This window comes from Rhinolophus sinicus, chromosome 5 (genome assembly GCF_057876585.1).
Source record: "Rhinolophus sinicus isolate RSI-liver-muscle chromosome 5, RSI-T2T, whole genome shotgun sequence".
NCBI classification, from domain to species: Eukaryota; Metazoa; Chordata; class Mammalia; order Chiroptera; family Rhinolophidae; genus Rhinolophus; species Rhinolophus sinicus.
Genome location: NC_142505.1, coordinates 31,246,286 through 31,268,317, shown reverse-complemented (window position 1 = coordinate 31,268,317; position 22,032 = coordinate 31,246,286). Strand labels below are relative to the sequence as shown.

The window sequence follows — 22,032 nt, the reverse complement described above, 5'->3', positions numbered from 1 at the left end:
TATTGTTGTCTTAGTTGATGGAGACTTTTTAGTGAATAAAATAGACAAAAATCCCTTCCTCATGGAGTTCACGTTCTAGTGGGTATATAATAAAGAAATAAATGTTTAAAATGTATAATTTGGTAGTTGATGCTGTGGGGGAAAAACAGCCAGAAAAGGGGAAAGGGAATGTGCCAGGTTGAGAAGTATGGGATAATTGTGGTTGAGGGGCTTGCAGTTTTAAACTGGGCAGTCAAGGAAACTCTTACTGCTAAAATGACATTTGGTTAAAGATCTGAAGGAGGCAGAGTTACAAGCCATGTGGATACTTGGGGCAATAGCATTCCAGGCAGAAGGACCTGATAATAAATGCAAAGGCTGTGAGCTAAGGTTATTTAAGGATCTCTTTAAGACTTGTTAAATGCGTGTTATATAATAATTGAATGAAACAGCTTGGTCCTTTTGGGAATGCAAATACTTTTTTTATTCCTTGTTTGAAGATTATATAAGTGCAAAATTGATTGGGTTGTCTCTCCTTCCCTCTCTAGTCTTATAGCCACGCTTCTTAGCATTTCTAATTTTATATTTGTGTTTGTTCACTAGTTTATGTCTCCCTTCTTTCATGGGGACAGGGATTTTATCTGTTTTTATGCACTACGAGAGCCTAGTGTATAGTAGACGCCTAATAACTTTTTTGTTAATGATGAATAAATGAATTGTCAGCTATGACTTCCAGTAGTTCCTTATGAACTTAATGTCTGTTACTCCATACTTAAGAAAAAAGCCACTGTATTTCTAGGGACTTTTAATCTTTTAATCTATTTATCTCTAAATCTATGTGTTTATACACACATTCATTTTAAATTATAGAAGTAGGAAGTAATTTTAGTTTTCATTTATTTTCATTAAAGTTTATTGGGGTGACAATTATGAGTAAAGTTACGTAGGTTTCAGGTATGCAATTCTATAATACATCATCTATATATCACATTGTGTTCACCACCCAGAGCCAGTTCTGCTTCCATCACCATATATTTGATCCCTTTTACCCTCATCTACCACTTCCCTCCCTCCTTACCCTCTGGTAACCACTAAACTATTGTCTGTGTCTGTGAGTTTTTGTTTCTTCATTTGTTTGTCTTGTTCCTTTGTTGTTTTCAGTTTTATATACCACATATCAGTGAAATCATATAGTTCTCGACTTTTTCTATCCGACTTATTTCGCTTAGTATAATAATCTCAAGATACATCCATGTTGTCGCAAATGGCAATGTCGAAAAATTGAGTGTGCGTTTTTTGACTTTATTCTTTTAGAAACTGATGATTAGGCAATAAACATTTTCCCTGTCTTTCTTGATTGTGGTTGTATATTAAAATTTTTAATTCAGTTTACTTTGGGTTTCACTTTTTTTTTTTAATTTCTATCTCTTTTTTTTTTTTAAACTTTTGTTTATTTTAAGTGTGTTTTTCCAGGACCCATCAGCTCCAAGTAAAGTAGTTGTTTCAGTCTAGTTGTGGAGGGCGCAGCTCACAGTGGCCCATGTGGGGATCGAACCGGCAACCTTGTTGTAAGAGCACCGCGCTCTAACCAACTGAGCTAACCGGCTGCTCCTGGGTTTCACATTTTGAGTTTTTTGAATTCTCTGAATTCTGCATCTATGTTAATGATATCTTGCATTTCATATTTTAATGGAATTATGTCTGCTATTTTCCAGGTTGCGTGATAGCTGAGCTTTTTACAGAAGGTGTACCACTATTTGATCTCTCTCAACTTTTGGCTTATAGAAATGGACAGTTTTTCCCTGAACAAGTGCTAAATAAAATTGAAGATCGCAGTATCAGAGATTTGGTAACTATGCTACAATTATTTGCCATAAAGAATTTAATAGAATTATGTTCTTGTGCATTGGTCATCTGCTGTCTGGAATATTACAAATTTGGAACAAAGCAATAAAGCCCTATAGACTAATACAAACAGCTTATTGTTTTTACTTTGTTACGGAGAAATGTACAATTTTTTTCCCCTTCTCGGACACAGAGCTCATTTGACTCAATTTGTTTATACACATACACACGCGCACCCATCTTCCCTTAATAATCTTTAGCTCTGCTTTGGGTAGATTTAGAAGAAAGTAAGGAGGTGCCTCGGGGTTAGAGAGTTTGTCCAGGATAGAGCTTGCTGGTAAGAAATGATAAGACATATCTAACGTGAAGGCAGTAGGGAACATCAACTTGAATGTAATACAGCAGCGTAGGGCTGTTTCATATAAAGAAGCAACTGGCTTTGTATACCTCCCTTGACTCCAGGGCAGTTCTAGGAGGGGAGATACAGAGTCACAAATTCGTATAGTAGAACAGATATGAGGAATTCTGTGGGAGGTCAATAAGCCATTTATACACATCACTGATTGAGGGGATCTTTTTAAAGCCAGTCAGTATAGGAAGCTGATGTTTATGATGATGACTCTGAGTCATGAAATGCATATGGCATATTGGAAGTATTCTTTCAAAAGTCACGTTTCCTCTTTTCTAGTACATTTGATTCCCCCAAGTTCAATGCAAGGCTCCTATTTAGAATATAAACAGAAAGCTCAAAAAACTTGATATATTTTTTTGATATTTTAAGTGTTTAAATAATGACTGGTATACTGTGAGGGTCTAGGAATGATTAAACTATGCTTGGTGTATTGAAAAAAAATTCCTTATGATGTTAGAAAACATAAGATAAATTCTAATTAGGTTGTATCATTTCTAGTGTTTGTAGGATTTAACATCTCTTTCACACTACTTGAAAAATTTAAACCTCCAATTCCCTTTTTGACCAGGTCCTAGAGCTGCACTAAAACTGTGTGTGCCCTTGGACTTGTGAATATATGGCTCTAAACCAAAACCCTGATACGGAAATAGATTTCAGGGGTTCTGTGATTCTTCTCAGAATTGTGTGTAGCTTTGTAAGCAAAAATCGTGTGTATCCATTTTTCTATAGAGAAAATCCCATTGGCTCCCTCAGATTCTCAGTGGTATCTCCTGCTGACAAAAGTTTAAGCATCCTTGAGTTGTGGGCAGCATCATATTATTCCCCCGTCTTAATAAACGGGGAATGTTGAACAGGACGTACCTCTTCCCTATGTGTCTGGGCTGTCTGTAATATGTTAGTATGTAATTTCTTGTTGCTTTTTAGGACAATAGTAGAGTCACATGTTACTCAGCAGTCGGGTTCTGAAAGTAGTTTGAAGGGCAGAGATTGAGAAGTACCTTCTCAAAAATCCTTTAAATCACGTGTAAGATGCCCTTGTAAGCTTTCATCTGGTTTCATTTGCTGTTCCCAAATCTATTTTTCACTCCCTGTTTCCCCTTGGTATAGGTAACTCAGATGATTCACCGTGAGCCGGAAAAGCGGTTAGAGGCAGAAGACTACTTGAAGCAGCAGCGTGGCAATGCCTTTCCTGAAATATTTTACACTTTCCTTCAGCCCTACATGGCCCAGTTTGCAAAGGAAACGTTTCTTTCTGCAGATGAGCGCATCCTGGTGATACGGAAGGATTTGGGCAACATCATTCACAATCTCTGTGGACATGACCTGCCGGAAAGAGCAGAAGGAGAGCCGAAGGAAAATGGGCTGGTCATCTTGGTGTCTGTTATCACATCCTGTCTGCAGACCCTTAAGTACTGTGATTCCAAACTTGCTGCTTTGGAATTGATTCTCCATTTGGCCCCACGATTGAGTGTAGAAATTCTTTTGGATCGGATTACACCATATCTTTTGCATTTTAGCAATGACTCTGTTCCTAGAGTGAGAGCCGAAGCCTTAAGGACATTGACCAAAGTTCTAGCTCTTGTCAAAGAGGTTCCTCGCAATGATGTCAATATCTATCCGGAATATATCCTGCCGGGCATAGCTCACTTAGCCCAAGACGATGCTACTATTGTTAGACTAGCCTATGCTGGTAAGAGATTATTGTGCAAGAATAGCCACTCACATTTTGGAAGTTAGTGACTATAATACCTCTTGTTTCTCGGATTTCTTTGGGAATTCCAAGAGTTTACTTTGATCCTTGAATTATTTGTGTACATTTTAGTAGTATTTATAGCTAATCTGTTCCTGGGACTCAACTTTTGTGTGTACTCTGATTTTTGAAGCGATCTGAGTTGTCAAGTGAAAAGAATATAATACAGAATTTTACTGGGGTATTACATTTAATTGGAAGTAAGATTTATGTTTACAAGTATGTGCTTTTGAGTTAGTGTCTTTAGGCCTTTATAAAGTTCCTCTGAACAAATAAACTTGTTTCAGTATCAAGTTTAGGATCTTTAACAGCGATCTATTGTTGAACACGATTTATTTTGCTGGGTTAATTTTGTGTTGAAAGAATGTCACTTACTAATTTACTGAATTTTAAGGTCCTTTTAGTTAATATGGTGCTCAGGATGTGTGGCTTCTCTGTGATGAGGTGGGTGTGTTGTGTTACACACCTACGTGTTTTACTTGTAATTCTCACTCATAAAATCACGTGATACAGATTCATGTTTTTGGCTCCCCAGATTAATTCTGAATGCTTTTTTCATAGAAATGTCATTGAAACATTTACATAAGTCCATAATTCATTTCTAAGATGTAATCTGATAGCTATCAGGGAGTCTGTTTTAAGTCTTTGTAAATAGTACATAATGTGTGGTGATGATGTCACTTTTTTGAAAGATACTTGCTTAGTTTATTCATTTTACAATTTGTCTGTATTTTAATGGAACATGTGAAAATTGGTCTTTGGACTCTGTCTGGCCTGGTTGCTAGGCACATCCACAAAGTGATTGGTGGTGGTTGGTTTTTACTTTTTTCCTTTATATAACTTACTTATTTTTATCTATCTGCCTATTTATTTATGTATGGTTTCTAGTTTCCATAATTGTGTAGGTATGAACTTTAGGCCTAGAATATCCAGGATTTCTTTAAGATATGTCTGAGTTTGTCATTTGTAACAAAATATATTTATAATTCACTTGGGAAATATAAATAATAGAGTTAGATAAAATTAAGTAAAAGAAAAGTTTATAGGTTTTAAAAACAAGCTGTATCTTTAGAGTTTCATGACGTGCTTTTGGCCCAGTATATATCTTGGTCTGTTCTCAATTATGTTAATTAGGTAAGGTTCTGATGTATAGGTACCACATTAACATATTGACATTCAATTACTAACAGTCATAATATAAAAATAATGATACTATTTATTGGAAAACCTGCCATGTGTCAGGGTATCTACTGCTCAAGGTTGTTGTAAGGGTTACTTGCAAGAGATACATAGATTCTAAGATAAATTCTAGATCCTAAAATATATAGATTCTAAGATCTATATGTATATATATATCTACTACCACTAACTCCTTGCAACAACCTTGAGCAGTGCATATGTTATATATATGTACCTTCAGTTTTCAAGTGAGGAAATTGGGAATGGGAAAGGTTAAAAAACATGACCCGAATGTATGTGGTCTAATTCTTTCTCATTTTTCAGAGTTGCTGATCTAGACCTTGATTTTGAAGCAACCCTGCATTTCTTTGGTCTTCTGGTTCTTTATGATGAGAGTCCAGGGTTAGTGCCAGTACCTTACAGTGTCCCTTTGTCGTGGCTTGGAGCATGATAAAGCTGCCTTTTTGTATAGAGCCAGAAATCTATTTGTACTTGTGAGGTTAAATATAATTAAACCACACATGCCAGTAATTATAAAGTTTAAAATCAGTTTTTAAATTTCTTTTACAATATTCTTTTTTAACTCAGATGCTAGTATAGATTTGTGTCTTGTGTACACTTTCAAGTGCTTTGTGGTTTATGACCTTAAATGGAGAAATAAGCATAGATATACTTAGATTTTAGAGGTTCATTGAAAAGTAAGAGACTTTTCCTAATAAAGATATATTCATTAAAGTGGGGATATTCATCTAGAATTTTGAATTTTATCAGAGGATGTCCCAGAATTTCTCCATCTTTAGGGTGAGCAAGGATTACGGGGTATTGGTATCTTGCTTACTTAGAGGTAAATTTTGTTCTGTTCAGAACAGTGTTGAAACTGGGAGGGGTGCGGAGGGGGACTCCAAGATGAAAGGAATAACTATATTCAGTAGACTCAAAAATCTCAGCTATTGCAAGATGCATCTCAATTTGAGATGGAAAAAGTGAGTCTTAGAATCAATAAAATAATGTAGTTAAACTTTATGTTCAGTGCTGTTCACTGCTAAGAAGGAAAAGAGTGGAGTCTGGCTGGTATGGTCATATGTTAAGAAGCACAGAAGTGGGAGAGAAGGAAGGGAGAGACAGGAATAAATAAAAATGGAAGGAAGAAGATGGTATAAGCAATAGAGTAGATATAATTAATAGCATATGATACAGCAGAAATTAGAAGAAGGTACTTTCACAGTGGTAAGGAGTATCAGATAGTCTTAATAGATTATCAGACAGAAAAAGGAAAAAATACAACTGCACAGTCTCACACTTTGGTTCACCAAGAACTTCAGCGTATCACTTGTAAAGCAATCCAACAATGGTTGATTCAGTTTGGTAATGGCTCTTTGAAGTAGATGTGACTCATTTACGTGTGAGGAAACTGAGACTTAGATTGGTTAAGCAGCCAACTAATAAGGGGCAGGGTTTTGAGCCAACGTCTGTGTGATTGCAAAGCCCAGCTTGATCTGTTATTATCATGGGAATGTTTGTTAGTCTAATATCAGACATGTTGAAAGAGTAGGTCGCCATAGAAGGATTACTTTTTTTTTTGCCTCAATAGATTTGAGAGCAATATTTTGAGTTATTATATATTTTTAAAGATACATAAGTTTCATTATTAAAACTGGTAGTTTGGGGATAGTTATGAAATTTGTCACTAAAATATGATTAGGTTAAGTGCTAAATTGAAAAGTTCTACTTTTTCCCCTTAGTTTTATGATTATTATTTTTATGTATAAAGAATTAGGGAGGAAAAGTTATAAACATTAAGATTATAATTACAGTTTTTCTTCCTTTTATAGAAAACATAGCTCTGCTGGCAGAAACAGCTTTGAGATTTCTGGAATTAGTACAATTAAAAAATCTCAATATGGAAAATGACCCAAATAGTGAAGAAATAGATGAAGTGACACATCCCAATGGAAATTATGACACAGGTAGTATGGTTTTCTCTTATAGATTTCTTGTTACTTAGAATGAACTGCTAACGTGAACTTTCAATACATTATTTGTAATTTTCATGTAAGATGAAAGAATACCAGGTGTATGGATGAGAAGGGTCCCTGTTTTCTGATGGTTCTCTCTGTTCTCGAACACTGTTATCTAGCCAGAAAATGATCAGCCTTTTGCCACAGATTGTAAGCTTAATTGATTTGCAGCCAGAATTGTGTCAACAGTAAGGCTAGCTGAATTATATTCTTATCAGGTAAAAAATGGAAACATCATAGCTAAAGAATTGAAACCTCCTCTCCTTATGTGAATATTATGAGTATCCTTTATTGTAAACTGTTTATTTCATACTATCTATCAAAACCCATTCCTTTTACTGTAAAGGAACAGATGTGATGGTAAACTCTTTGAGGTCAGAGTTCTGTCTTAAGTTCCTTTACATCCATCCAGCTCTTAACAGGCCTTTAGTTAGTATTGATTGAGTTCAAGATTTAGAAATGAGATAATATGCTTAGATCTGTTTCAAGGTATTTCTAGTTGAGAAAAACTAGAGAAACATAGTTTTCATATTTTAAGCTGTAGACAACTGTAATGGCTCTGTTACTTGTTAAAATGACATCATTTTTAGACAGAATAATTATCTGCAGTTGAAGACAATGAAATAATTTTGAACTTACAGAAGGATGTATCAGAAAGGAAATTCTCACTTTTTCCGTGGAATTACTTAGAAAATAATACTATTTTATGTTCTATAACCAGGTAATTGGACATTTTTAGATAATGAAGTTAGGTGTCAAAACTTTTTGGGAGTTAATCTGAAATTTTTCTTAATGTGGACATATAATTTTGCGTATCAGACTGCCGTTTCCCTTGACAGTGGCTGCATCAGTAGTGGCCTCTGCTCTCATTCATTTAGCCATTGGCTAATTGTGAAACATGGCTGTGCATTAGGCAATTTTGTGCCTGCTCTAAGCACTGGGATACTGGAGTGAGTGAGACAAAAGATCCCTGCTCTTGAGCTTACATTTTAGTAAGGGAAAGACAGACAGCTAAGTAAATAAATAAATGAAAAGGGGAGGGTGAGTAGGAGATAAGGTCAGAGAAGAAGGCAGTGGCCAGATTTAGCCTTGACAAGACCTGCAGTGTATTTTCTGGCTTTCTGAAATACAACAAATTGATACTTAAAAATGCTTTCTAAAAGTATTGCCCTGTACCATCGGATTATATCCTGAACCAGTCTAGTATTTTCAAGTCCTTGATTAGGTTGATCTTATTGCAGCAGGATGATTGCCTTTCCACTGCTTCCCCATAGTTTTCTCCTTGAGCTTCATAAATAGAGCTATTTGATTAGTGAGATAGTAATACTTGTGGCATCACCTTATTAGGATGTTTTTCAGTTTCATATTTCAGTTTCCCATCTATTGTATCCTTCAAAGCTTTGAATAGTGGAAAAACTTAGTTACTGTAGACTTTCTATGGTGGCTTCTGTCTTCATTCCATTTCTCCAAGGAGTAAGAAAAAAGTGGGGTCTATATGTATAGAGGAAAAAAGAATTGAACCTATCTTTACTTTTTTTTTTGTTTTAGAGCTCCAAGCCTTACATGAAATGGTGCAGCAGAAAGTTGTCACCTTGCTAAGTGACCCTGAAAATATCGTGAAGCAAACTTTAATGGAAAATGGAATAACACGGCTGTGTGTATTCTTTGGACGTCAGAAAGCCAATGATGTTTTATTGTCCCACATGATTACTTTCCTAAATGATAAGAATGATTGGCATCTACGTGGAGCTTTTTTTGATAGTATAGTTGGTATGTTGTTTTTTTTAATTCATCCTTAAGATTTTAAATTATCTTCTCAAACAAATACTTCCGTGCAATCTGAAAGGTGACAGTACTACCAAATTTTATTAATAATGAAATGAGTTCCTAGTATTTCTGTCTGTCATCATACTGCTTTTGGATGATAGAAGTATCTTAGTTGATCAAAGCATTGGTTAATTAAACTGTGATACATCCATATGAAGGAATACCACGTGGTCATTAAAAACTTTTTTAAAAGAATATTTAATGACATGGGAGAGCATCATGAAATATTATTAAAGTGACTGAAGTAGGTTGTAGATCTACTTAAAGTATGATTCCAGTTGTGTAAAGGTAACAGAGACAAATCATACATATTTATAAAGGCTGGAATATATTTGGTGTGAATAGTGGTTATATGGGGCTGGGATTGTAGGTAATCGTTTTCTATATATTTTCCTGTGTTTGTCAAATTTTCTACAGTAAACATAGCTTTTACAATCAGAAAATAACGGTTAGAGTATAATTATAATTGAAAATCAGCATAATTAGAAAATTAACACGGGTTGCTTTGTGTACACTGAAAATTTGAAAAACTAAGTAGCTTTTTGCACTCTATTTTTCAAAATGTTGCAATTCTTGATTTTCAGATTTATCTAAAGAGGAAAGATATATTTTATCTGCATGACTCCTATTACATTTAGATTCAAAATTAGACATAAAGTGGACTTTATTTTGAGTCGGTTGTCACTTTTGATAAAGGATTTAATATTTTTCTTTTTGAATAATAACTGATTCCTTTCCATCTGATTGTACTATCTTTTTAATTTTAGATTTAGTCAATTATGAAATACTATATACTAAAGCCATGCTATTATGATTACCCACTAACCTTTTTTATATCAATTTAGACATGATCATAATAGCTCGTGTGTTAAACTCAAAAGGTTTAAAGACTCCTACACATTGGAAAGTTTCACTGGTATTCATACTTTATCACGTAGTAGCTGAAAACTATAGGGTTTAGACTTTGGTTCTCAATAATATGGGAAAGTAACTGCTAAAAGGTTTGCCTTTGGATGTTTTTCCTAAAAAATAAAAAAAGGAAGGAAACTCATACGGCAACAGTATTAATATTTCTGCAAATGCTCTCATAATGTTTTGGAGAAAAGCGTACTGCCTACTTTTGAAAAGCTTTGAAATTGCCTGCTGGTCTTGCTTTGTTATTACCAAAGATTACTGTACCTCCTCTTTTCCAGCATCTTTAGTTTTTTTGTTTTTGCATTATTTTATTGATTCAGTTCAGTCTAGCGTCTCAGACTCTGTCTAACTCAGTTCCTGAATTCAGTATACTTTGCTTCTCACATCTTTGTTCTTTTTTCAAATAATTTTATTTTTATTCCTTTTCTTGGGAAATGGTGGTTCTTAGAACTTTTCATTTATTGGCAAATTCATGTGTATTTTAAAACATGCTTTTATGTAACTTTTTTCATTTAAAATAATTTTCATTGATTTTTTGTTTGTTTATAAAAGTAATACATGCTTACTGTAGAAAATTTGGAAAATAAGAAACCAAGAAGAAAACAAATCATGTTTAATCCTACAACCCATAACCCATGTACAATCTCTATTAATGCTTTGGTGTTTTTTTCCCTGTGGGTTTTCTCCTTCTCTTTCCATCGCATCTATTTGGTTCTGTCATACACGCTGAGAGGCGCTGTTGGGTACTGGTTAAAAGTAGGCATTCTAGAGCCAGATTGTTGGGTTTAATCTCTGGTTTTGTCACGTACTTTTTGTGGTTTTGGAGAAATCATTAATCTCTTTTGTACCTTAGTTTCCCTATCTAAGATGGGAAGAATAATAATCCCTATCTATTGGTTGTTCATTGGTTGTTGTAAAGATAAAATGATTTAACATATGTAATAGTGCCTGGTACGTAAGTGCTATGTGTCTATATATTACTTCTCAATCTTATTTTATTATTTCTTGAACTTTTTTCCAGTAATGTATATTCTAAGCTTTTTCTCATGTCAATAAAAATTCTTTGAAACCATATTTAATAGATCAAAATACTCCATTATATAGCTTCACCAAAATTTATTTAACTCTTCTGTTCAACATTTAAATTATTTAAATTTTTTTCTATCATATAGATAATTTTTTATGTAAGTATCTGTTTCTGATTATTTTCTCAGGCTACAAGTCTGGAATTTTAATTACTGGGTTAAACAATATGAATGTATTTTTAAAAATCTTGACAAAGCTTTTCAAAAAGATTGTATTTCCCACTCTGAACAGCCTTATTTGACTACTGCATACTTCCAGTATGGAACAGGCTTCAATTAACCTTTGCCTGTTGGTAGGGTAAAGTGATACCTTGTTTTGATTAGTGTATTTCTTTGCTTATTAGTGAAGGTGAAAAACTTTCTCATGTGTTTTCTTTTTTTATTAACACTTTAAAAAACAATTCCCGTTCCTCTCCTTTGGCAACCATCAGCTTGTTCTCTCTATGTGTCTGTTTCTATTTTTTGTTTATTCATTTTTGTTTTTTTGATTCCACATAAAAGTGAAATCATGTAATTGTCAAAACTTTCTCCTGTTGATTACTTATTCATCTTATTCTATGAATTTTTAATGTATTATTTTGGCCCATTTTTTCTAATGGTGTTAATGCTTGTTGATATTTTTTAGCCGTATGTATGTATGTATGTATGTATGTATGTATGTATATATACACCTTAAGAACATTAAATAACTTATTTCAATGGCAAAAATTTTTCTCAAATAACTTAATTATTTTTATGTTTTTTTAAATAATTTTTATGTTGTAAATTTATTTGATCTTTACTTTGTGGTTTTTTTTACTTTTGTGCCTAAAGGCTTTTCCCATTCCAGAATTAGGGTACTAATCTCTGTTGGGTGCGTGTCTTTTTTTTAAAATGCTTTATTTTTTGTACTTAACTGCTTAACTGATCTTTATTTTGGGCTGTGGTGTGAAGTAAAATCTAAATTTTCCTCAGAAATATAACCATTTTTCTAATAATATTTATTAAATACTTCATTTTTTTCCCATTGATTTGTGAAGCTTCTATTGTCATCTGTTGTATGCTTATGTCTTTTAGGGTCAATTTTCTGGGTATCTATTCTATTTCCTTGATTTCTTAATCTTGTACTCAATATTATACTCTCAATTCTTATATTTTAATTATTATGTATTTATTATTAATACTTGTATCGGGTAGGATAAGTTCCCCAGATGCCACACTTCTTTTCCAAAATCTTTTGCGCTGTCTTAGCTCACTATACATTTCAGTTTGTAAATTTCCTAAATATAATCCACTAGAATATTAGATAGCATTTTTTTCCTCTTATTATAGAAAAAAATTCTAAAATTATTTTTCATTTATAGGGAAAATATGCTTTTGTAAATTTAAAATTTATCCAAAATTTATAAAGAAATATTTGAAAAGCAATAGTTGCACTTTCCAGAGGCAGCTATTCTTATTTGTTTTTGGTTTGGTATCTTCCGGTGATTATTGCCATACCTCTAGAATTTTCATATTACTATTTTTAGAATTGTCAACATTAGACTTTATTTCTTGACTTTGTTCTATACTAGATGAAGATTCAATTCACTCATACCTGATCCTTTGTCCCTGTTTTTGAGATATAGATCACTATTTTCAGTGCTTTAGTTTTCAGTTTGTTGTTATAATTTTAAATAATTAAACCTATTTCTTATTGGTCTTCTGATTTGGTTTGGACTACAAGAATATTAGTGCTCCTTTCTTTCTCTCTACCTCTCCTTTTTCTTTTGGTGGTTGATAATTTGTTAGTTGACAACTCAGCTAACAATTGCATTGCTATAGTTGATAATATCTACATTCTGTTCTGTAATCGTAATAGTCTTTTGTGCATTGTATAAAGTGATTCTAAAAGTTCGAAACAAAATTTACATGATTATGAATGTGTAAATGTTATTGACTATAGAGCCAGATAGTATATTATTTATATTTACTTCACCACGGTTCCAGTGCTGTGACTCCTTTGTCTTTGATGAGAATACTTGTAGTATCAAAGTCGATGGATTATTTTTTCTATCCTCTGTCAATTACTAAATACATTGCACATTTTAATTTATTTTATATTTATACCATGACTTTCTTGAACAAAGTTTTTGTTTGTCCTAGAATTTCAGATTCCTTTGTTTTCCTTTTATAGAGAAAAGTAATATACCTTCTTCATCTTATCTGTAATATCTAGTGCCTTCCTTACCAATTTTGTCTATTGTTTATAATCTATTCCATTTTTCTTCTTAACATCTTTGAAATTTATTGGCTTTTAATTCTAATTTCAGCTGATTGATTTCTAGATGTTTGCTAGGTATTATCCTTTTTTCCCCCTTGAATTCTTGGGTTATATCTACTATTTTGTACATTCTACATCTTTTTAATTTTGCTGGAGTATATCTTCAAGTAAGTTAGAAAGAGTTGCATGGGAGGTAAACCTATATAGTTCTCACATGTCTCAAAATGACTTATTTTCTCTTATTTTATTGACAGTTTGGGTATAAAATTACTTTCGTGACTTTAAGGTCTTGCTCTATTGTGTTCTAGCCTCCATTGTTGCTGAAGATCATCTGATGCCAGTCTTACTCTCCTTCATTTTTAGGGGACCTGTATTTTTCTTTCTGTAAGTTCTGAGGATCTTTTCTGTCCCTTTGGTGTTCCAGAATTTCTTGATGATTTGCTTTGGTGTGGGTCTTTTTCATTTATCATGCGATGGAAGGAAGTGCGATGTCCTCTCCTTGATTATCGCTCAATATATTTGGCTTTTGATTAATTTTACTGTTTTACCTAATGGCATTTGTACTTTCAGGTATAGAATGCGTGATAATGTCGTGCTGCTTCTCTTTTTAGGTGTTGCTGCCTATGTTGGCTGGCAGAGCTCCTCGATTCTCAAACCCCTGCTGCAACAAGGTCTTAGTGATGCTGAGGAATTTGTTATTGTGAAGGCTCTTAACGCCCTTACCTGTATGTGCCAGTTAGGGCTGCTACAAAAACCCCATGTCTACGAATTTGCCAGTGATATTGGTAAGTTTCTGTTTCCCAAGATTAGGATGGGAAAATTAGGATGTGGGAAGAGAAATAACAATTGATAGAGCATTGCAAAACTTCTAGGCAATATAGAGTCAGGTTTTCAACTTTATTCCCATTTTGTGTGTGTGTGTATGTGTGTGTGTGTGTGTGTCTGTGTGTACACACACATGTGCATGCTTCTGCATGCAGGCTTGTATGTATTTGAGACAGGCAACAAACAAACAGGATCATTTGGTTCTCCAGCCCAAGTTGGGAAATACATCTTTGTTTTTATTTGTAGGTAAGTCTTTGTGTGATCCTTGAAAAGTGTAGATTTTGTTTTTGTTTTTTTAACACAATATGGATAAAGTCTTTAACTTCTCTGAAGAGTCCACTTATTTTTTTGGACACTGGTCAAATTGAAATTAGATGTGGAGAATTGTCTATGACATGTCATCGCACTCATTGCCAGTTAAGAATTCATAGCATTGAAGTTAGTAATTTTATTAACCAGTGAAAGAGAATTAATTCCTTGACCTCTACAGCACTTATTTCTCTCAACTTAAAATTGAGAATAAGAGCAAACAAGTAAATATGACACTTTCTAAAATTAAGAATATCCGGAACTTTTAGCTTTCTTGTCACTTCACTTTGAGAACGATGCAAAGTAAGAATGCAAGTTGGCTCTGTATGGAGAAGACATGAAATCTTGAAATTTGCCTCTTTAGATAAAATATTTAATTCCTGCTAAATGCTTTGCCAAGAAAAATTAATAGAAAACTAAAATATGTTAGAGTTAGTTAACAGGTTTTTTCCTGAGGCAATCCTTAGAGAAAAAGGACAAAGGAATTATTGTTTATTTTGATTGTTCAGAAACTATGTGATAGTTACATAGTAGAGATGTATAAAATTTCTGGAAATTTTTAAGGCATGAATGTAGCTTTAAAAAAAAATTAGAAAATTTAAGTATATATAAGTATATATAGGGTTCTTATTTTGCACTTTAATATCTATACTCATTCTTAGTTTATAATTAAATTGGTTTGATTTTTTTGATGATTATGTTAAAAATAATTGCAAATTTAATATGAAATTGTTGAATATTGGCAACACAATGATATGAATCTCTATTGAAGTATTTTTTATTTTTATTTTTTAAAATTTATTAGGGTGAACAAAGGTTAGTAAAATTACATAGGTTTCAAGTGTACATTTCTGTAATACATCATCTATATATCTGTCACATTGTGTCCTCACCATCCAGAGTAAGTTATAAGCTACAGAGTGCTGAAACTTAAAAGATTACTTATCTCTTATTTTTTCCCATTTTTTAAAAAAGGTAATAAATAACATGGGAACCAAATACTCGTATTGCTAATATTATAATTAAAAGGTGTTAGAATGATTTTAAAGTTTCTGGTCCTGTGTAGTATAAGACGGATATAGAAAGCACCTATTTTCATAATAATATTAAGGAGAAAATATGTCATGTTAACAGGTATATCTTGCTACCTGGAATGTTTTCTGCTCATTCTCTGTTTCTGAGTTACCACATCAGTGCTTTCTTTTTTTCTTTTGTTACAGTGACATTATTTCCCAAGTGTCAAGTTTTTCTTGCTCTTGACTTTAATTCTCTTTATTTTAATTTATACCTTTTGTATATATAAATATATACTCATATATTCTGATTTCACATAATACATTCCTTCTGTTGCCTAACTATTTGGAAATTATTTTTGAGATTTAATGTGGCTTATAAATAGCATTGTATTTATCTGAAAAATGGATGTCCATAAGTTTTTAAGCAAAAGTCATCATAAAGATAGTTTTTCACCTCTCCTCTCAAATTTTGCAGAGATTTTTTTCTGGGCCCTGCTATTTCTAGTCATTGATCACAAGAAAATATGGGGTACTCATGTATCTTTAATTTCGCATCAAAATAAATTATCATTGGATGTAGAATAAATCCAGTGTGGTATAACTTCTTGGATGGGGAATACCGTTAGAACGGGAACTGAATTTGGGACCAGCTATGAGGAAAAAGAAAAAGCCTTGCTGAGAAAAATCAAATAAATAATAATTTGTTGGCATTTTAAACTATTAAAAAAAAGTTTTTAGTAACTTAGAAACACCTACTTAAAACAAATGATAAACTGTATATATCTCTGTGTTTGTGTTCTGTCTTTAAACTAAGCATAGTCCGTCTGTGGTAGTGATTCTTAAAGGGAATGGTGGTGGTGGTGATGGTGACAATACTGTTCCCACTTAGATATTATGAATATCTAATATTAAGGAGATTATCCCCAGATAATAGAAATGTATTGGATGGAGAAAAAATTGAGTAAACTGTTTTATAGGAAATCCTCTTGATTCTGGTTTCTTGTTTTTTGAGTGTTTGAGAATCTTTGTATCAATTAACTACTTACTGATATAAATAAAAAAATTTTCACCCTGTAACATAATTGATAAAGGGATTATGCCACAATGTTACTATCAGATGCCTTCACATATTCAGTTATCTTGAGGCATAAACTCAACCAAGTGAACATACTAATATTATATCCCGTATCATAAAAACCAGCAATACCAAATATTATATCCCCTATCATAAAAATCAGCAGTATCAAAAAAGAATGAAAACAGCTACCCCTTGTGCTATACAACACTCAACCACAAAATCTCAGGAACCACAAAATCTCAGTAAATTTCTCCTTATGCATCTATCTGTAGGTTTTGTGGGTGCCTCTGCTTTTAGGCTTTGCATCTCCAGGTTGTCTGTGGTGACTTGTGATTCCTCTGTGTCATTCTGGAGCCCAGGATGGAGGTCAGCAGCTATGCACGTTATGTTCTGGGTGATGGCAGGAGCACGAGAGAGCATGCCTAGCTATGCAGCACATTTCAAGCTTTTGTTTCTGGTATATCTGCCAACATGCATCCATTGCCCAGAGCAGGTAACATGACTGAGCCAAAAGCAAGGGGCAGAGAAGTACCATTTGTACACCGTGAGTACAAGGCAAGAGTGTGGTTGTGTAACACAGATAATGTAAAGAATTGGGACCAATAATGCAGCCTTGTACAGTATCTAATCCCTGCCAAGTCATTTTGGGTTTACTTTTTGGAGGTTTTTGATGTTTTTCCAGTTTTCATTTTCCCGTTTGTCAAAGAAAACTACCAGCCCTCCCTTGTTGGATATATCAGAGTCAGCAGGATGTTTATGAAATAATCAAAAGCTCCTTCATGTGTAATTAAAATAATTGGAATGGGAGAACTTTGGATACATATTTTGAACAAATTTTTTCTCCTTTCCCTTTTTTATACTATAAGTCATTTGAGCATGTGACAGTGTTCTTATTTTTCTGTTGGTATGAATTTCTCATAAAATTAATATCCTCAAAATGCTGATGTTTTTGCATACTTAGACCAATACAATTTTTTTCTTTGCTTTCACAAGTTTGAATTTTATTCTAAATCTTACTTCGATTAGTTGAAATCACTGGTTTTAGGTATAATACACACGTAGTTAAAAATAAAAGGGGTGAAAAGACATTCATGTAATTTTCTGGTTTAATTTTATACTTTAAACTCTTTAAGAATGGGCATCATGTTTTCTGCCTTTTAGTTTCCATTCATAATGCCTTGTGAATGAATTTATAAGTGATATGTATATTAGGTTTGATCAAACCTTTACATTAAAAAGAATGTTAGATGAAATTGTTCCCTAATCTTAAAGCTGTGGCTGAGAGAAGAGACAGCATCTCATTTTCTTTGCTCTTTATGTGGTACATGGTGTGTCCTTGGACTTCTTTAGGGTAGTGGGTCAGGGAGTAACTGTTGGGACTTTTTATGTCTCTGTCTAGTAGTTTTTTTCCAGTCTTTTAAATGAGTAGATGGCCACCCATCTTCAGCCCTGACTAAACAATATAAATTTAAATTCTCAGAAAGGAGGTAGCTGTTTTTATTCTTTTTTGCTATTGCTGATTTTTCTGATAGGGAATAATATAATATCAGTATGTTCACTAGGTTGAGTTTATGCCTCAAGATAATTGAATATGTGAAGGCACCTTATAGTAAAACTGCGCTATAATCCCTTTATCAGTTGTGTTATAAGGTGGAAATTTGTTTATTTTGATAGTCTGAAACTATGAACATGGTTTAATGGTTTAATCCGTACCCTTTTTCCCCCTTTCTAGCCCCCTTTCTGTGTCATCCCAATCTGTGGATACGCTATGGTGCCGTGGGATTTATCACAGTGGTAGCTCATCAAATAAGCACAGCTGATGTGTATTGTAAACTGATGCCTTACCTTGACCCATATATTACCCAACCAATAATACAGGTAAGTATGTTTCAACTTAGAATCAATCTCCCCTCCAAACTGCGGAGCCCTTAAAAAAAGGTTTAGAGTTCTATTTTTATTTAAATTTTTAAAGATTTAAATTGCGCTATAGCATTTTCACATTCCTTTCAAGCTAGTTAATGTTAATGGAACAAACGCTTTTGAAGGTGAGAAATGTTCAAGAGACTGTTATGTTATACATCATGTTATACACTCAGTAGTTCATATTTGATTTTCTTGTATGTTATAACGCATCCGCTGTTCAAGTGAAATATAGCAGAAATGTATATTGATGGTGTGGGAGCAGAGCCCCAGAAAGAAGTTTCCAGGCTCTCGGCCTCACATAGACAGGTGCCTGGCTCAGGTAGTAAATGGCCATCAACTGTGATTGCATGGCCATCAGCTGTGGCTAGTTGGCCGTCAGCTGTAACCAGTGAGCCATTGGCCACTAATATAACTGCTGTGGCTACGCTAGCAGAAAGAGGAGAGTGGAGGAGAGTGAAAGAGAGTCGTCGGTGGGTTGCAGACAAAACGGACAGCAGGTCGCACGTCCAGTGAACCCAGCCTCCAGTGAGACTGTAGTGGTATGACTCCCCTACCTATGGCTCCGTGGGTGTCCCTTTTTGGCCTCACCATATCCTGCGTTCTTGTATGGGGAGCGGGAGCAGAGACCCCGCAGGCCGCCCCGCACGACAGATGGAACCCTGCTTTTATTTTAAAAAGTATAAATGATTTCAGCCTGTCATCATTTGTAATAAATTAGAAAAAACCTTGTTCAAATGTTTATTTTTTGGGCCACTACCTGGTTCTGGTTTCCGTTTTGTTTTGTTTCATTTTGTTTCATTTTTTTCTCTTTCCCTTTCCTTTTTTCTTTTCTTTTCCTTCCTCCTTGCCTTTCTCTCTTTTCTTTCTGCCCCCCCCGCTTCTTCTTTTTAAATCTAACTATCAACCCCTGCCTCCAACCCTCCCAGACCTGCCAGCAGTATAGCACTTGATAAACTCCAGACCTTTGGTTTGTACAAAGCAGTTGTTTACCCAACTTGTCAGTGTTTACACCCTTTATTTTGCTGGACCCCCAACTATCAAAATAGATATTTAAATTGAATGGACTGTTGAGAGATGATTCTGGCTGTGAAAACATCCTGAAATACCATGTTTTTACTAAAACTCGATTTCTCTCTTGCAAATTCACATGCCTTTGGCTTTCTCCTACTTATATACCATGTTTCCCCGAAAATAAGACCTAGCCAGACCATCAGCTCTGCATCTTTTGGAGCAAAAATTAAAATAAGACCCAGTCTTATTTTACTATAATATGAGACCGGGTATTATATGATATAATATAATAATATATATATAATATAATAAATATATATAATAGGATTAATATATAATATAATACTGGGTCTTATATTAATTTTTGCTCCAAGAGACGCATTAGAGCTGATGGTCTGGCTAGGTCTTATTTTCAGGGAAGCACAGTATCCCAATGTATAATACCTTCCCTTAGATTGGAGAAAGTGGCCTTCGATATCCTTTGGAAATAAAGAGGATTTGGCTGTGCCTTCAAGTCCTACTTTTCTCCATAGATTCATCCATTTCTGGGGATCATTCTTTATTTCATAGTTTGTAGAATTTTATGTTTACCCCAGAAGCAATTTATTTATACATGAAAGACAGATAATATCACTAGAAAATATGCTTTTTAAAAAAATTTTATTGGGGAATATTGGGGAACAGTGTGTTTCTCCAGGGCCCATCAGCTCCAAGTCATTGTCTGTCCTTCAATCTAGTTGTGGAGGGCGCAGCTCAGCTCCAAGTCCAGTTCCCATTTTCAGTCTTTAGTTGCAGGAGGCGCAGCCCACCATTCCATGCAGGAATTGAACTGGTAACGTTGTTGAGAGCTCGTGCTCTAACCAGATGAGCCATCCGGCTGCCCCTCCGGAAGCTCAGTGGCAGCTCGTTGTCTTCAATCTAGTTGTGGAGGGCACAGGCCACTGGCCCATGTGGGAATAGAACCAGCAACCCTGTTATTCAGAGCTTGTGCTCCAATCAACTGATCCATCCGGCCGCCCAATATGCCTTTTTTTGAAGTTTATTAAAGCTTCCTTGGAAATCAGGTCTAGAGATTCCTACTATTTTGACCACTTACTCTATTTAGAAGTTTGTTTATTAAATATTTTTAGAACACAATGTGAAATGTCTCTGGGATTTAAAAATTGCATGCATTTTTGTAATAACTTTTAGTTGTGGTTTACTATAATAAATATGACATATAAGGGATTTGGTAGAAATCTGTACCATTCGCTGTTTTCTCAGAAATTCTTTAAAAAAAATTTTTTTTTCTTTTTTGTTTTTTTTGTTTTTATCATTGTTTTATATTTTGAAAGGCCAGGATTAGGAGTTAAGAGGCTAATTATCCATATGTTTCATAAATCATACCTTTCTACAGTTTGGATTAGACAAAAGATACCCTTTTATGCTGGTTTCCACTGGCCGACTCACCAAGTGGTTCCATATGTCTGAAGTCCTCTTGGTTACTGTTAGTAGTACTCATCCTGTTATTACAAACGCTGCGTCAAAGAGAGTATGCTTGGTGGTAACAAAAGGATTTTATGAACTCTGTGGAGAGAGGAATGCTTTTTGGAAGTGGTTGAAGCTACTGGGAAAACCCAATGGCCGACAGGAAGCCCTGTGACTACTGAGCATCTTTTCTGAGTCTGTACCTGTTGGGTGACTACAGGAGTCTAGGAAGTCACCTGACATTTTGGGATCTAGAAAAGACTCTTTCATTTTCTAAACTTTTCTAGCCAGGGTATTTATCCAGTATGATAGACACAGTTGTGTACTGAGGTGCTGACAATGAAAAGAAGATATGCCTTAGCTTTTTAAAGGTCACTAGCATTCTTTTTGTCTTTTAAGCAAAAATTGCAGATTTTCACATCTTGCATTTTCTTAGAAAATAAATACCTACGTTAACTTTACAAAGGTTTTATTGAATTTGAAAATAACTACTATATGTTGTATTTTTGGCTGATTGTTTTTATTTTTCTAATATAGATCGAAAGAAAACTTGTTCTACTCAGCGTTTTAAAAGAGCCAGTAAGTCGTTCTATATTTGATTATGCTTTGAGGTCGAAAGATATTACTAGCTTGTTCAGACATCTTCACATGCGTCAGAAGAAACGAAATGGGTCTCTCCCTGACTGCCCTCCACCTGAGGACCCTGCCATAGCACAGCTTCTGAAGAAATTACTCTCACAGGTTGTATCACCTTTCTGAAAGCTTACGTTTAAGTGCAAACTTCATAATAAAATTAAAGCATCCATCTAATTGTTAAATATATTTTGGTTGGTTAGGTTGAATCAGAATAAATAAATAAATGAATCTGGTAGATATCTTATGCATTTGCATTGGTATATAGGGGATACCAGGATGATGATAAGCATTGGGTTGAACTGAATAAGGAATCTTGGGAGAGCTAGTAAGTTTATTTTGTGATTACTGACTATATAAATGAAGGGTAGAGTAGATAGAAGCTTAGATTTAAGTAATAGTCTTGATTCAGTTCTGTATTTCACCAAAAAATATAATGAAATTTTATGTCATTATATTGTAAAACATAGATGCAATACAGAAAAATCCTGATTTCCATCCAAATTTAGAGAGTTCTC

The 22,032-nt window shown here is 34.1% G+C and overlaps 1 protein-coding gene across 1 annotated transcript in view; it reads left to right on the top strand.

The window, feature by feature from the left end:
• PIK3R4 (phosphoinositide-3-kinase regulatory subunit 4) overlaps positions 1–22,032 on the top strand; it is a 59,734-nt gene that overhangs the window by 7,942 nt on the left and 29,760 nt on the right. Inside the window, exons 3-9 of the mRNA XM_019725969.3 lie at positions 1,695–1,828; positions 3,344–3,926; positions 6,998–7,132; positions 8,732–8,953; positions 13,864–14,037; positions 18,213–18,358; positions 21,419–21,622. Coding sequence (XP_019581528.3) covers positions 1,695–1,828; positions 3,344–3,926; positions 6,998–7,132; positions 8,732–8,953; positions 13,864–14,037; positions 18,213–18,358; positions 21,419–21,622 — 1,598 coding nt within the window. The remainder of the gene's footprint in view (positions 1–1,694; positions 1,829–3,343; positions 3,927–6,997; positions 7,133–8,731; positions 8,954–13,863; positions 14,038–18,212; positions 18,359–21,418; positions 21,623–22,032) is intronic.